General features: G+C 38.6%; 1 protein-coding gene across 1 annotated transcript in view; it reads left to right on the forward strand.

The window, feature by feature from the left end:
• SIN3B (SIN3 transcription regulator family member B) overlaps positions 1-14,108 on the forward strand; it is an 81,252-nt gene that overhangs the window by 17,689 nt on the left and 49,455 nt on the right. The window contains exons 5-7 of the mRNA XM_031947975.1: positions 1,577-1,720; positions 9,649-9,771; positions 12,849-12,938. Coding sequence (XP_031803835.1) covers positions 1,577-1,720; positions 9,649-9,771; positions 12,849-12,938 — 357 coding nt within the window. The remainder of the gene's footprint in view (positions 1-1,576; positions 1,721-9,648; positions 9,772-12,848; positions 12,939-14,108) is intronic.

Here is a 14,108-nt window from a genome sequence, read left to right on the forward strand (position 1 = left end):
TATATTTCGGATAAGGTAGGCCTCTCTTTCTAGTCCCTGCCTTTTTTGTCTTCCTTTCCTAAAGAACCATTTTTAAGATACTTCTGATAATAGATCATCCTACTGTAGGGAAAGTCATAGGAGGATTTGACTATTTCTTAACAAAGTCCATTCGTCATGTGGGGCAGAGCCTTTGATTCCCATTTTGATGTTCCAAGGCCAGTTATCCAGGAAGGCAATATATGAGTCCTAAAATAAGACTTACGATTTCAAGAAAAAATCAGGAGAAATCTGCTTTGTTGTTTCTTAATGGATATATGTTTTCCTGAATCAATAACAAAGTTTTTTTGTTCTTTTTTTTTTTTGCTGAGGCAGTTGGGGTTAAGTGACTTGCCCAGGGTCACACAGCTAGGAAGTGTTAAGTGTCTGAGGTCATATTTGAACTCAGGTCCTCCTGACTTCAGAGCTGATGCTCTATCCACTGTACCGCCTAGCTGCCCCCCATAACAAAGATCTTAACAATAAAACCTATTAAAATATATATGTTTATTTGGCATTTTAGCTAAGACTGATAAGAAATCTTGGAATTCCTTTTTATGGATATGCCAGTCATCAGCCTGAGATTTGGCTACAGGAGAAAAATTGTGTGATAGAACTGAAGAATAGAATTGCATTTGGACTGAGTCTTGGAGTGCCACCAAACCCTTATTTGGGGGACTACAGTTGTGTCCAAATGATAGATAGACCCAAATTTATTTTTATTTTTTATTGCTGAGGGCAGTTGGGGTTAAGGGATTTGCCCAGGGTCACACAGCTAGGACTTGTTAAGTGTCTGAGACCAGATTTGAATTCAGGTCCTCCTGACTTCAGAGCTGGTGTTCTATCCACTGAGCCACCTAACTGTCCCCCAAATTTATGTTTGTGCCTTTGGAATGTAAGTAATCCTTCTGTAGGGTCATGAAGAAGCCCAGATATATCTTCTAATTATATTTTTTAGGAAAAAAAGTGAATTAGGATTTCTTAAATCAAATACTAGGTTGGGGAGGCTCTGTTGGGGTAGAAGATTAAGCTGTTAGGATAGTAGGTTTAAATCCTATCTTATTAAGTTCTATCTTAGATCTGACTGGCCAGGGGCAAGTAAGTTTACTGCCCCCAGAATTGTGAGGCAAATGTCCAAGCCCTGGACAAATTGGTTTAGTGTTCTCTTCTTTACTGTTGGGGATCTTTCTTTGTGCTGCTCCTTGTTGGGGTGTGGATTTTCCCCTTGTATTCCTTTATAGTTACTCCAGTATCATCTTGAGGAGTGTTTGCTTCTGAGAGGTGCTGAATTACTGCTTCCTACTTTGCCCTCCTGACTCCTCACTAGGCGGTCCTTTGGTCACTTAAGTCTAGACAAAACCTCCCCTCCCAGAGAAAGGAAGTGGAGGAGTGTGGTTATTGGAGATCCTGGCACACAGTTACATCTGCATTGCAGCATACTGCGTGCCAGGCTGTTAGTGTCTGCTTTTTGGTTTTTTGGTAATTTGATTCTTGAGTGTTAATAATTTGACTCTTCTCTTCACTAATGATTCCTACTTCCTTCCCTGTAAATTGACAGAAGGAGCAGCTGAACACTAAAGGACGCCCTTTCCGGGGTATGTCAGAGGAGGAAGTCTTTACTGAGGTAGCTAATCTCTTCAGGGGACAGGAGGATCTACTCTCTGAGTTTGGACAGTTCCTTCCAGAAGCCAAAAGATCTTTGGTATGTACTGAGATGAGATGGACTAACCTGGCAAGGAGCTCATCAGTGATAACCCTGTAGCCTTTTGTTTTGGTCATTTCTAATTGGGAAACTGGCTGTCATCGACAAGTTGGCATATTTCATATATTTAGTAAAGTTTATGAAGTATGCCGACTTGTCGGTGACAGCTAGAGGCCTGGCACATGTGTGGGGTCCCTTCACTTTCTCCCACCATTTGTCCAGCTCAGCCTAGAGGGCAGGGGTTTCATGTCTTTTCCTTTGGGATTTCCTTAGAGATTCCACTTAAAGGTTCTATATATAATGAGCTCCCATTATAACTAAAGCTCTGTCTTCCATGGTTTTATAGAACACTAAAATTAATTCATTATATGAGCAGTCCCCAGTGTATATATGTTATATTGCTAAAATCCATTTATAAGTTGGTTGTTTGGAACTCAGACTATATTTTCCCATGGGAACAATGCTATAAATTGGGGATGTATTGGGGATGGGGAATGTCCAGCCCCTGGGTTATATAAGATAAGTGAAATCATTTGGTCTGGCCTCTGCCTCAGCAACTGCAGGTGACAACAACAACTAACTGCTTGAGTTTTTTAAGTTGATAATTTTATATGGCTCATGAGTCATATTGTAAATATCCAAATGACTTTTGACAGAAAAAAGGTTCTCCACCCCTGTTACACGTGTTGGTTGAGTTCCCAGATCAGACCACCAAACCTATTTAACCCCTAATATGCCTAATGGATTATACTGATAATGTTTATAAGCAACATTACCATTATTTAAAACACTGTGCATTACCATTATTTAGAACACTGTGTTTAAAACATGTTCAGAGTTAAAACATGGAATATCTGTCAAGTGTCTGCCCTTGCTAAAACTCTAACATACATTCATCAACTACATGGCTAGAGTGCTAATCAAAAGATCAGACATTTACTGAATTTAGGACTTTGGACAAAATAATGTTTAATAATTTCTCTGGGTCTCAATTTCTTGACTTATATTAAGCATTTGCACCTAAGATTCTGGAGTTGGTTCCCATGGCCTTGGAGAAGGGAATTTGGGACAAGTACACTGGTGAGGAATGAGGCTGAGCTAGGGGGTGGCAGTTAGGGAGGGCTTTGGGGACAGTGATAAAGTGGAATGAGTGGTCATGAACAGCAAGAGAAATATGGTCTTTACCTTTGTTTTCCCTCTTCATCTGCTCTTCTTGAAAACAGTCTTTGCAGTAACACTTGAAGGCTACAGGATGCAATGAGGTAGGGGAAGGGAGATGAGGCTAAAGCCCATTAGGTGCCATAAGAGTGTTGGCGGACCTGTGGGGTTCTCTTGTGTAACAGATGCCTGGGTTGTTTCTCTCTGTCCTCAAGATGCAGGGGAAATCTGGCTGGTGAGCCTCATGAGATGGGCCAGAGAGTGGGAGGTGGAGGATCATTAGTCCTCCTCATTTTTACCTTAGAACTTCACCTGAGTACTTCCTCCTCACTAGGAAATAGGAGGCTAGATGAACTGAGGACATATCCCAGTTCTATTCTCTAGGGGGTGGCACATGAGAAAGAACACTTAACTCAGAGTCAGGAGAATCTGTTTGAGTTGTGGCTCTCCTAGAGTTGTTTTGAGACATGTGTTCCCATTTTGAACCTCTGTTTACTCATCAGAAAAATGGGGGTGCTCTAGATCATTTAAAAGGGTCTCTCTTAAACATCCTGTAGTCATGTATGTATCCATGTTTATCTTTTTTTTTTTTATTTAATAGCCTTTTATTTACAGGATATATACATGGGTAACTTTACAGCATTAACAATTGCCAAACCTCTTGTTCCAATTTTTCACCTCTTACCCCCCCCACCCCCTCCCCTAAATGTCAGGATGACCAGTAGATGTTAAAATATATTAAAATATAACTTAGATACACAATAAGTATACATGACCAAAACATTATTTTGCTGTACAAAAAGAATCAGACTCTGAATTATTGTACAATTAGCTTGTGAAGGAAATCAAAAATGCAGGTGGGCATAAATATAGGGATTGGGAATTCAATGTAATGGTTTTTAGTCATCTCCCAGAGTTCTTTTTCTGGGTATAGCTAGTTCAGTTCATTACTGCTCCATTAGAAATGATTTGGTTGATCTCGTTGCTGAGGATGGCCTGATCCATCAGAACTGGTCATCATCTAGTATTGTTGTAGAAGTATATAATGTGTATCCATGTTTATCAACAATTTTACATTAAATTCAGCAATTATACTTTCTGTGTACAACATTGTGCTAGGCCATGGGAGAATAAAGATATAATCCTAGCCTTCATAGAGCTTCAAATCTAGTAGAGTTATATGATATGTAGATTTATATTGTATTGTTTTCATACGAAAAGTTCATAAAATGTTTTGTGAGGTCCAAGGTCATTACTAGTTGTGGGGAATGCTTTGTAGGAGAGGTGCCATTTGAATTGAGCTTAAAAGATTTTGAAATATGAGTAAACATACAGTAGGTAGAAAGCATCAAGAGTATTTCAGGCATAATAAAAATAGTGCAATCAAAAGACCTAAAGCTACACAAGTAAATGTGGAAAAAGTTGCAAGGGGAGGATTGTAGGGAAGGAACTTGGTTTGGGAAGCCTCGAATAAAAGACAAAGAACTCTGGATTCTGTGGGAGTAGACAGTCATTGCAGTAGATCTCTTCCCAAGGAAGATGAATTTTGCAATTTGGAAATCTGGCAGTCCAGAAGATGATAATGAAGGTTCTAAACTAAGGTGGGTGGAGGGAACAGATAGATATGGTAGAGATTTATTGGATATGAGAGGTGACAGGAAGTGGGGGGAGGGAGAGAATAAGTCATGATATGTACATAAAAGTTGGGAAATTATATAAAGGGATTACTGCCTGAGGCTGAAATTTCATTTAGCCATTAAACAGTAAATGTCTAATTTGTATCCTGTCAGGTATTGTCATCTGCACTAGGATACAGCAAGAAGACTTAGCTCCTGCCCTCAGGGAGCTTTCAATGTATGTAGTAGAAGAGATAATATATGGATGGCTATGATAATTAGAATATGATGTTTAAGAAGAATTTAAAGTGGTAAAAGGAACAGAATTTTTCTAATGGGGATAGAATTGATGGTATCAGGGAAGGATTTTTAGATGAATTAGGTTTTCATTTGAGACTTGAAAGATAAGATGTTATAATATAACCATTGGAAAATGGGGTGAGGAGGTTAGAGCATTCCAGGTGGTAAACTTTAAAATGTGTAGGTATTTTTAGGGTTGGTGAGTTAGTTTGGCAATTTGACTTGGTAGTAGTGGGTTAAGCACCAAGAAAAGCTGGTACCAAAAGGGTGAGATGATGCCTTGACTGTGTCAGCATTTGTAAGATTACATTAGGAGAAAATCTATGCTAGAATGTCAGGTGAGAAAGGGTCCTGCTTATCATAAATTATTGGCAATAGTCATAGTCTGGATTTGAATACTGTCAGTGATAGGGAGGGACTTCACTATTTTAACAGGTTAGTCTGTTTTCTGAACAGATCTGATGAAATGTCTTATATTTAGGTAAAATTTTAGCCTCTCTCCCTCTTTGGCCTTGAACATGAGAGTCAGGTTGTTATGAATGGAATTTGTAATGAGCCTCTTTTTGGATCTCTGATCTTCTTATTCACCTTTGTGACCCCTGGGCAAATATAATTGGGTCTGTATTCCAAAGAGATTTTAATGGAGGGAAAGGGACCCACATGTGCAAAAATGTTTGTAGCAGCTCTTTTTGTAGTGGCAAGGAACTAGAAACTGAGTGGATGCTCATGAGTTGGGGAATGGTTGAATAAGTTTTGGTTTATGAATGTAATAGAATATTATTGTTCTGTAAGAAATGACCAGCAGGATGATTTAAGAGAGGCCTGGAGAGACTTAGATGAACTGATGCTGAGTGAAATGAGCAGAACCAGGAGATCATTTCCTGCTCCTTAACAGTTTTCTCATCTATAAAATGCTGTGGTTAGATTAGCTGCTTTTAAAAGTTCTCTCCAGTTCTAAAAATCCAGTGCCCTCTATGGTTTTATTTCTGCCTTGCTGGGAGGGGACAAGCCAATAGGTTGATGACACCTTTTTGTACACGACAGCTTTTCTTTTATTTGCCTTTTTTTAAAATGAAAACTTAATTTTCAAAAGATATGCATGGATAATTTTCCAACATTAACTCTTGCAAAACCTTGTGTTCTGATTTTTCTCTCCTTCCCCCCACTCCGTCCCCTAGATAGCAAGTAATCCAATATATGTTAAACATGGTAAAAATGTGTTAAATCCAATATGCATACATATTTATACAATTATCTTGCTGCACAAGAAAAATCAAGTCAAAATGGAAAAAAAATGAGAAAGAAAATAAAATGCAAGCAAGCAGCACTTAGAGTGAAAATGCTATATTGTGATCCATACTCAGTTCCCACAGTCCTCTCTTTGGGTGTAGATGACTCTCTTTATCATAAGATCATTGGAATTGGTCTGAATCATATCCTTGTTGAAAAGAGCCTCATATATCAGAGTTGATCGTTGTTTAGTCTTCTTGTTGCCGTGTATAATGATCTCCTGGTTCTGCTCATTTCACTCAGCATCTTAGCCAATCTGAGAGAAGTGTACTTGTCTTAATTTGCATTTCTCTCACCAATAGTGATTTAGAGCACCTTGTCATGTCATTAGAAATGGTTTTAATTTCTTCATCTGAAAATTCAGACAGCTTTTCTACATAGGAAGGCAGCAGTCCAGTTCTGCTGTCTTGTTCCATGTCTGCTTCTGGTTTTCCTTGGTTGCCTGAGTGTGCATAGCTGTCTTAAACTCTAGACACATTATAGAAATAAAAAGAGCTTAATTCTCCTTTGTAAAGGAGAGGCTTTCCTGCAGCTGCATGCAGTGAATGATGGGTTCTGTGGAGAGTCGAGTTGTGTCTGCCAGGAGAAAGAGAGGGATGGAGCAAAGGACATGATAACCATCAGTGAGCAGCATGCTGGTTTCACCAGAGAACTCCCATCAGGATCAGGCATGTGACTGGTTTTCAGCAAGTTACTCTAACCACCAACCTGCTCTCTGTCATTCCTCTAAAGTTATCTTCTTGCAGTTATCTATTGCACTGCATATGTCTCACATATACCTAATTATTTACATGTTGTCTATTCTATTAGGATGTGTTTGGTTTTTTCTTTGTATCTAAAGCTCAGGGCAAGGCTTGAAAATAGTAAATAAAAATTTTAAAATGCTTATTACTGACCAAAAAAAATCAAGCATTCCCCCTGCCTCGATTCCTCGTACCCCTGTTGGCCTAATTCCTTTAATAAGGCTTCTTAACAGTAGCCTGTGAACTTTTTTTGATTACTATTTTGATAACTATATTTCAACAGAATTGATTTCCCTTGTAATCCTATTATTGTATGCATTTAAAAAATATTTCTGAGAAAGTCCTTAGATTTCCCCAGACTAGTTGCCACAGGAGTCCTTCACCCAAAGGAGATGAACCCCTGAGCTAGGACCCTGAGGGTTTATTTGTATTACAAAAATCTGTGGAGGGTAATTATGTGCATTTCAACAGTTTAATCCTTGAGTTCTTTTAAACAGTAACATCCCTATCTTAAAACTCATTTATAAACATCCTACTGAATTAGATGCATAGCAGGTTTGTCTTTAATAAGACACAGTTGTGCAGTATTATATTAATTCCTGGTCATTTCTTAAAACTTAAAAAAACAAAACAAAACCCAAGATAAATTTTGAGGCTTTTTTGTTACTGCTGAGAAGCAGCTTGGAAAAATGAATTAAGGGTCAGGAAAACTTGGGTTAAGTCTTGTCACATGGCAATTCCCTTAACCCCTCACACCACTCTCAACCTGTAAGTGGCTAATGGAGTCACAGAGCTGGACTCCCCAGAATAATTTTTAGGACTACATTAATGGAGATATAGTGACACATATGGAAGAGATGCCGTCCTTCTAAGTTTGGAGGACCTGGATTCAAATCTTGGGGCTTCTGCTTCCTAGCTTTATGACCTTAAAATGTGTTGGGTATAATGCCTATGTAAGTCATCTCAGTGAAGTATACAATTAGGTGCAAACATTGATTCATCTGTAGAATGAGGCTGATAGTCCTTATCCTTTGTATTTCAAAAACTTGTTGTGAAGATCAGATAAGATGTAAAGTATAAAACATTTATAAAAGAGGTGTTTAAATCTAAATGTTATTTGAGAGGAACTGTGCTAGAAAGGTCTGATGGATGGCCCTAGATCCATCGTTCCTATCTCGGGTCTTCTTTTTACTAAGGACATTGAGCAAGTCTTTCTGAATCTTAGTTTATCTGTAAAATGGTGTGCCACTATCAGCCCAGTCAATTTTGCCCAGCTTGTAATTTGGAGCAAATAAGATATTTGAAGCAAAGTGCCATATGGTTGTCTAAGGTATTATTGTTGTTGTTATTGGCTTTGCATTGTAGTAGTTAGAGAGCTGAGCTTGCTTCCATAAAGATCTGAGTTCAGAATCTCCTCTTGACACATACTAGGTTTGTGACCTGTCCTTTTCCTTACTGTTCTGTATAACTCCTTGATGTTAAAAGGTATAAAAAAGATGTCACGTATTTATGGAAGCAAGTTTCTGCACCAGAGAGATCCTTATACCAGTGAAATTATATTATGTAGTCTACTTCCCATCCTTTTATTATTAGCTAATTATAGTTCTTGAAAGCTTTGCTGTTGGGAGTTAAACTTTCAGGAGGAGTTCATCAGATTGGGCCCGTTTTAAGAGTAGGCGCAATGGCAGTCGTATCGCAAGGCCACCTGAGCTATTTAGTCTTCTTGTTCCCTACCAGCTGCTTAGCTGCCACATAAGAGGTTTTTTGCTGTTAGTACCTCATAATGACTATTGTGGAGGGAATACCCTTAGTGGTGAAATCCCAGATTCCTAAAGAATTGCAGTTGAAGAATAGTTATAAATACAACTTTCAGACAGCCTCTGAATGATTTGAAAATGAGAAAATAGAATTGATGGGGTTTTCTTGATCATTAAAATGACTGAAACACCATTGGCTTAACCTTTACCAAATCTAAGAGCCTACCAATATATCAGAAAAACAAATCTTTTGTGGTTGTTTTCTTCCTCTTTCCTACCTAAATAGATAGTGGTGAGGAGCAGCCATGATAGCTGTGGTTTTGTAAATAGACATTTTATAATTTCTACCAGGACATTTGTCTGTAAAATCATAAGTTTTAGGACTGGAAAGAACCTTAGGGACCCTCAAGTCCAGCCTTCTCATTTTGCAGGTGAGTAAATTGAGATTCAAAGAGATTAATAATAAGGTCCTTAATAGGGACACACTAATTCAGTGTCTGAAGCAGGATTTGAATTCAGGTCTTCCTGATTCTCAAGTTCAGTATTCTCTCAGCTGTTCTACCTAGTTGCCTTTATTTACATTCATCTTGAATAGACTTGATGTCTTGGGAAAATACAGTATGTCCACTGAGGAATACCTAGATATTATTCATAGCACTACTAAACCAGATGTTTTTAAAGGGTTCACATACAAAATATTTAATTGGCCTCAATTTTCTTTTGGTGCTGCCATTTAGGAACGTATTGAAAAATCTGACACTGTGGCTCTGCTCAGGAATATGTTAGTATTTCTTGGACCTTGCATGGCATTTGTTACCTCTCTTAGATTCCTGTTGATTTATTCTACACACTCCAAAAGTGAGGTACTCAATAAACTCCAGAAGGGCAGGAACTATCTTATTTCATTACTGCATTTCTTTCAGTACTCAGCACAGTACTCTGCATGTACCAGGTGCTTAAAAAATGTTGGTTAAAATAATGGATTTGCCTACTATCTGTGAACACCAAAATGGTACAATGAGAGTTGTTTGTAACTAATCAAAATTTTTGTTTATTTCCTTTAGTTCACAGGAAATGGACCGTGTGAAATGAATAGTGTTCAGAAAAGTGATCATGAAAAGAGTCTGGAACACAGCAAAAAACGGTCTAGGCCTCTGCTCCTTCGTCCTGTCACCGGCCCAGCCAAGGTAACTATACACTGCAAGGAAGGCAGATTAAATCCAACCTAGGGATTAATTTAAGGAGGCATGACAGTGCTTTTTTTTTTTTCTTCAAAGGATTTATTTGGGTGATAGTGTTATCCTATAAGTTTTGAGATTTAAATTCTTCTTTCTTGGAAATGAGTTGCTAAATAGAAACAGTATGATATAGATGAAAAAATAAAGAAATGAGTAAAGGAACCTGCTTGTGGGCATGGGCACATTCCTTAATTGTCCCTTCTGCTTTGACACTTTGGGTCCTAAGGTGATCTTTCTTGGTCCTGATTTCCTGTGTTATAAAGATGATCCTCCTCAGTTATTGATGTGACTGAGTTTCTGTTTTTGAAAACCATTCTAATCCTGTCACTTTATGTTATAAAATCCCTTCCAGCTCTGACGTTTTGTACTAGGTCTAGATTTTCTATTAGTTACTTGTATGACCTTAATTCACTCTCTCTCTGTTTCATATGTGATAGCCAAGCTCCTCTGTTGTTTTTGTGTTAATTGTGAAGATCAAATAAAATAATGGGCTAAAAGTATACTTAGATTACTTATGTGTCTTTGTAGGACTTTTTTCTCCCTACTGGAAATCTCCATGTGAAGAGCATAGTAATTCTTAATCATAAAAAAGTTGGGAACTATCTTGAGAGCTCATATATCAGATCATTTTACTGTTATCTCTGCAGTCCAGCTGAGGGGTCTGGAAAATAACAAAATAACCTCTGCTCAGGCAAAAGTGATATCCTGTAATACCTGTCGGAGCTCTTGCTTTGCTTGTGGAGGAGCCATACAGGTCTTTAGATGGCTAAATGAACAGATAAATCATTTCTGAAGCAGTGCTTCTGTGCCAACTACTGTGCTACGTGCTGGGATACTAACAAATACAGAGCTGGTCTTGCTCTCAAAGACCTCACTTTCTAGTAGGGAGAGATAGCACATACAGGGAGGGCATTTCAGGTGCGAGTAAAACAGAGGTTTCCTAAGGCCATGGGGGTAAATCATATGGTGACATCTTTTCTAATGTCATTTTCCTTGAGGAAACTACCTCTTTTTGATGTTGAAGCATTTGTAATGTTCAGGGATTTCACTGGGGAGAACTGATGCATCTAATAAACAGAATTCTCACTAGGGAGAGGTGAGTCACTTTGTCATTGTTGGAAAAAAACAAACAAACTGTTAAGCCTGAGGCTCCCAAAGTGTCCATAGATCTCATTAATTGTGGAGATGGCCTAGTCAACCCTGGTGACATGGAAGTTCAGAGTTGGAAGGGCTTATTCCAGCTCAACACATTTTTTCCTTTTACCTCCAGGGAGGTCTCCCTTAGACAACTCCCAAAAAAGGCTTTGCTTTTCTGCAGTCTAAACCTGTCTTTCTGAGACTTCCCTCCACTCTTCCTTGTTCTACCCACCTGGTCATACAGAAAGAATCATACCTAATTCCTCTTTAAGTTATAGCCTTTCCAGTACTTGAAAACAGTGGACAGGATTCTTCATTAGAGAGAAGCTGAATATTTCCAGTTGCTTCTTCCTGTCCTCATACAGTATAATCTTGAGCCTATTTCACACTCGTGTTTACCCTTCTTCTCTTAATGCTCTCCAGCTCATCAGTTTAGGCCCACACTGGAACAGAATAATGTAATTGTGGTTTGACCAGGTGATTGGGACCTCCATCATCTTATTCCTGGATATTCCTCTCATTGCAGTGTTAAGCTTATTTGCATAAGGTCTCCATGCCTTGATCAAGGTTTTTAAGTATTTCATAATTGTCTTCTGTACAATTCCATATATTATTTTTCTAGTTTGTGTTCATTTCACTCTGAATAAATTCATAAAGCCTTTTCATTTTGTTCTGAATCTGCCCAGTTTGTCATTCTTTATGGCAAGTTATAGTCTTCACTACGTTCACATACCATAATTTGTTCAGCAATTCCTTAATTCCATAAAGTTTTTAAAAGTTTTCATCCTGTGTTTTAAGAAGTATTTAATGAACTGGAAAATTCAGATCCTTCTACACAATACTTAATAAATGAGGAACTATTGTGCTTGTGTGATAGAGATTTCTAAACTTGTGATTGAGGCACTGTGTACTGTTAATAAAAATGTTGGCTCAGCGTGTAGCTGAGGCTGACATTGATGACTGGTTTTTATTAAGAAAGGCATTAGATTTCCTCTTCACAGACAAGCATGCCTCAAGAAATTCGAGCAGCTGTCAATGATCCCTTCTCAATGAGAATCTAAAATGGTGACAGTGACAGCAGAGCCAAAGGGCCTAGGTTTGAAGCCTAATTGTGGCGTTAACTATATGATCATGAATAAATCACTTAACATTTTCTCTAGGCCCTTGTGAGAGTTCAGGGCAAATTATGGGGAGTTGAGCCTGTAGGATTCTAAAGTTCTTTTCTATTCTTGGATCTCTAGTAGATCAGACTATGTAAAAAGATAGAATCTTGCTGATTGGGGAAAAGCTATTCAGCACTGGTGTATGCCTGTGATTTAACAAGGCAGGGAGAACATGGGCAAAATATGATCCAGGACCAGATCCTGAGGTACTAAATATCCAGCAGGGCAGGAACAATGTGAATTTGAGACCTTGAAAGGGAAGGACTATTCAGCATAACCTGGCCTACAGTGTCTCTTCCAGGGAAGTTACTGGGCTGAAAAGATCATGGGTCTGATTCTATATCTCTTCTCTTCTTCATTTTGGCCTGCAATATGATTCTTGTGTTTAGTGCCTGCCCTGGGCTAAGACCCTGTGCTAAAGTGTTGGAGTTAGACAGCTCTTACATTGCTTGTCTGGGAGAGAATACACACAGAAAACACTGATAAACTCAGGGGTGTTTGGGTGGAGTGCTCCAAGGAAGTAACCTGAGAAGGGAGCAATGATTATTGGAGGTTGAGGGATGGTGGGGTGGTGGGGAAATGTTCAGTAGAGGTGCCCTGGGTCTCTTAAGAGTTGGTGTTCATGCCTCTATCAAGCTTTTATTTAGTGCTTATGCCTCTGGCAAGCTTTTTTTGACTGCTTGGTGCAGACAAACTGCTTTAACAGTGCTGAACTTTTCATAACAGAAGAAAATGAAATTGAGAGGGACCAAAGATCTGTCTGTTGCAGCTGTGGGAAAATATGGAACGTTGCAAGAATTCTCTTTCTTTGACAAGGTCAGTGATTTGATCTTTTCTGTTGGGAAACTGGGTTCTAGTCAACAATTCTGCATTCCTTTCCTTTCCTTTTCTTAACAATTCATTGTTCTGTTGATCTGGAACAGGGGTCCTCAAAACTTTTTAAATAGGGGGCCAGTTCACTGTTTCTCAGACTGTTGGAGCGCCAGACTATAGTAAAAACAAAAACTTTGTTTTGTGGGCCTTTAAATAAAGAAACTTCATAGCCCTGGGTGAGGGGGATAATTGTCCTCAGCTGCCGCATCTGGTCTGCGGGCCATAGTTTGTGGACTCCTGATCTGGAACATATATTTGGAACTGGGGAGGAGAAAAAGCAGGGTTTCTAGTCAAGCATTTGGAAAAATCCTTGGTAAGACTGTTTTGCTGCTTTATTGACTTGAAACTTGATTTCCGTGGGAAACTCAAATTGGTCAGATAATGGTTTTTGGTAATTAATGGTTTGTGGCAATTCAGTGGAACCCAGCTATGAAGCTCTGATAGGTTCTCCAAGGTGGAAAGACTTTCTAGGGTGCGTGTGTGCATGTGTGTGTTTGTGTGTATGTTTGTGTGTGTGTGTGTGTTTTATTGATTTCAGCTTTATACTACAATCATTTCAGACTGGGAAGACTATATGTACTGGCCAGTGCTTCTGTTGTCTAATGAACAGCTTAACTTAGCTTGCAGAGACTAACAGACCAGTAGAAGATAAAATCTTTTTTGGCAACACCCACACTAAAAAAATGGCAGCTCTTTAAAATATTGAAATTTATGTCAAGTGATTCAGGTTCCTAATTCTTAGTCATATTTCCAGGTTTTTGAGACCAGTCACACCTTCCTGCTAGACCCCCTAGAATTCTTCTCATTTGGGTTAGCTGTTGGGCAAACTATCCTCTTTTTTCCCCCATCAGAAGGGATCTGTGAAAGATATTGAGCTAGAATCTTTGCTGTCATTGTGTCTATTAGTATTATGGTATCATTATATGACCAAAGACACTGAAAATACATAGATAGCAATACATAGCATTGGCTTGGGTTATTAGAATTTAATAACTGGTTCATATGCTTTTGTAGTATAATAAAAGTTTTGGGTATAGAATCAAGAGACTCACTTGAGTTTCTTCTGGGTTTGAATTCTGATGCTGATATTTTTGGTTTTGTAATTGTAATCAA

Source organism: Sarcophilus harrisii, chromosome 1 (genome assembly GCF_902635505.1).
Source record: "Sarcophilus harrisii chromosome 1, mSarHar1.11, whole genome shotgun sequence".
Taxonomy (NCBI): Eukaryota; Metazoa; Chordata; class Mammalia; order Dasyuromorphia; family Dasyuridae; genus Sarcophilus; species Sarcophilus harrisii.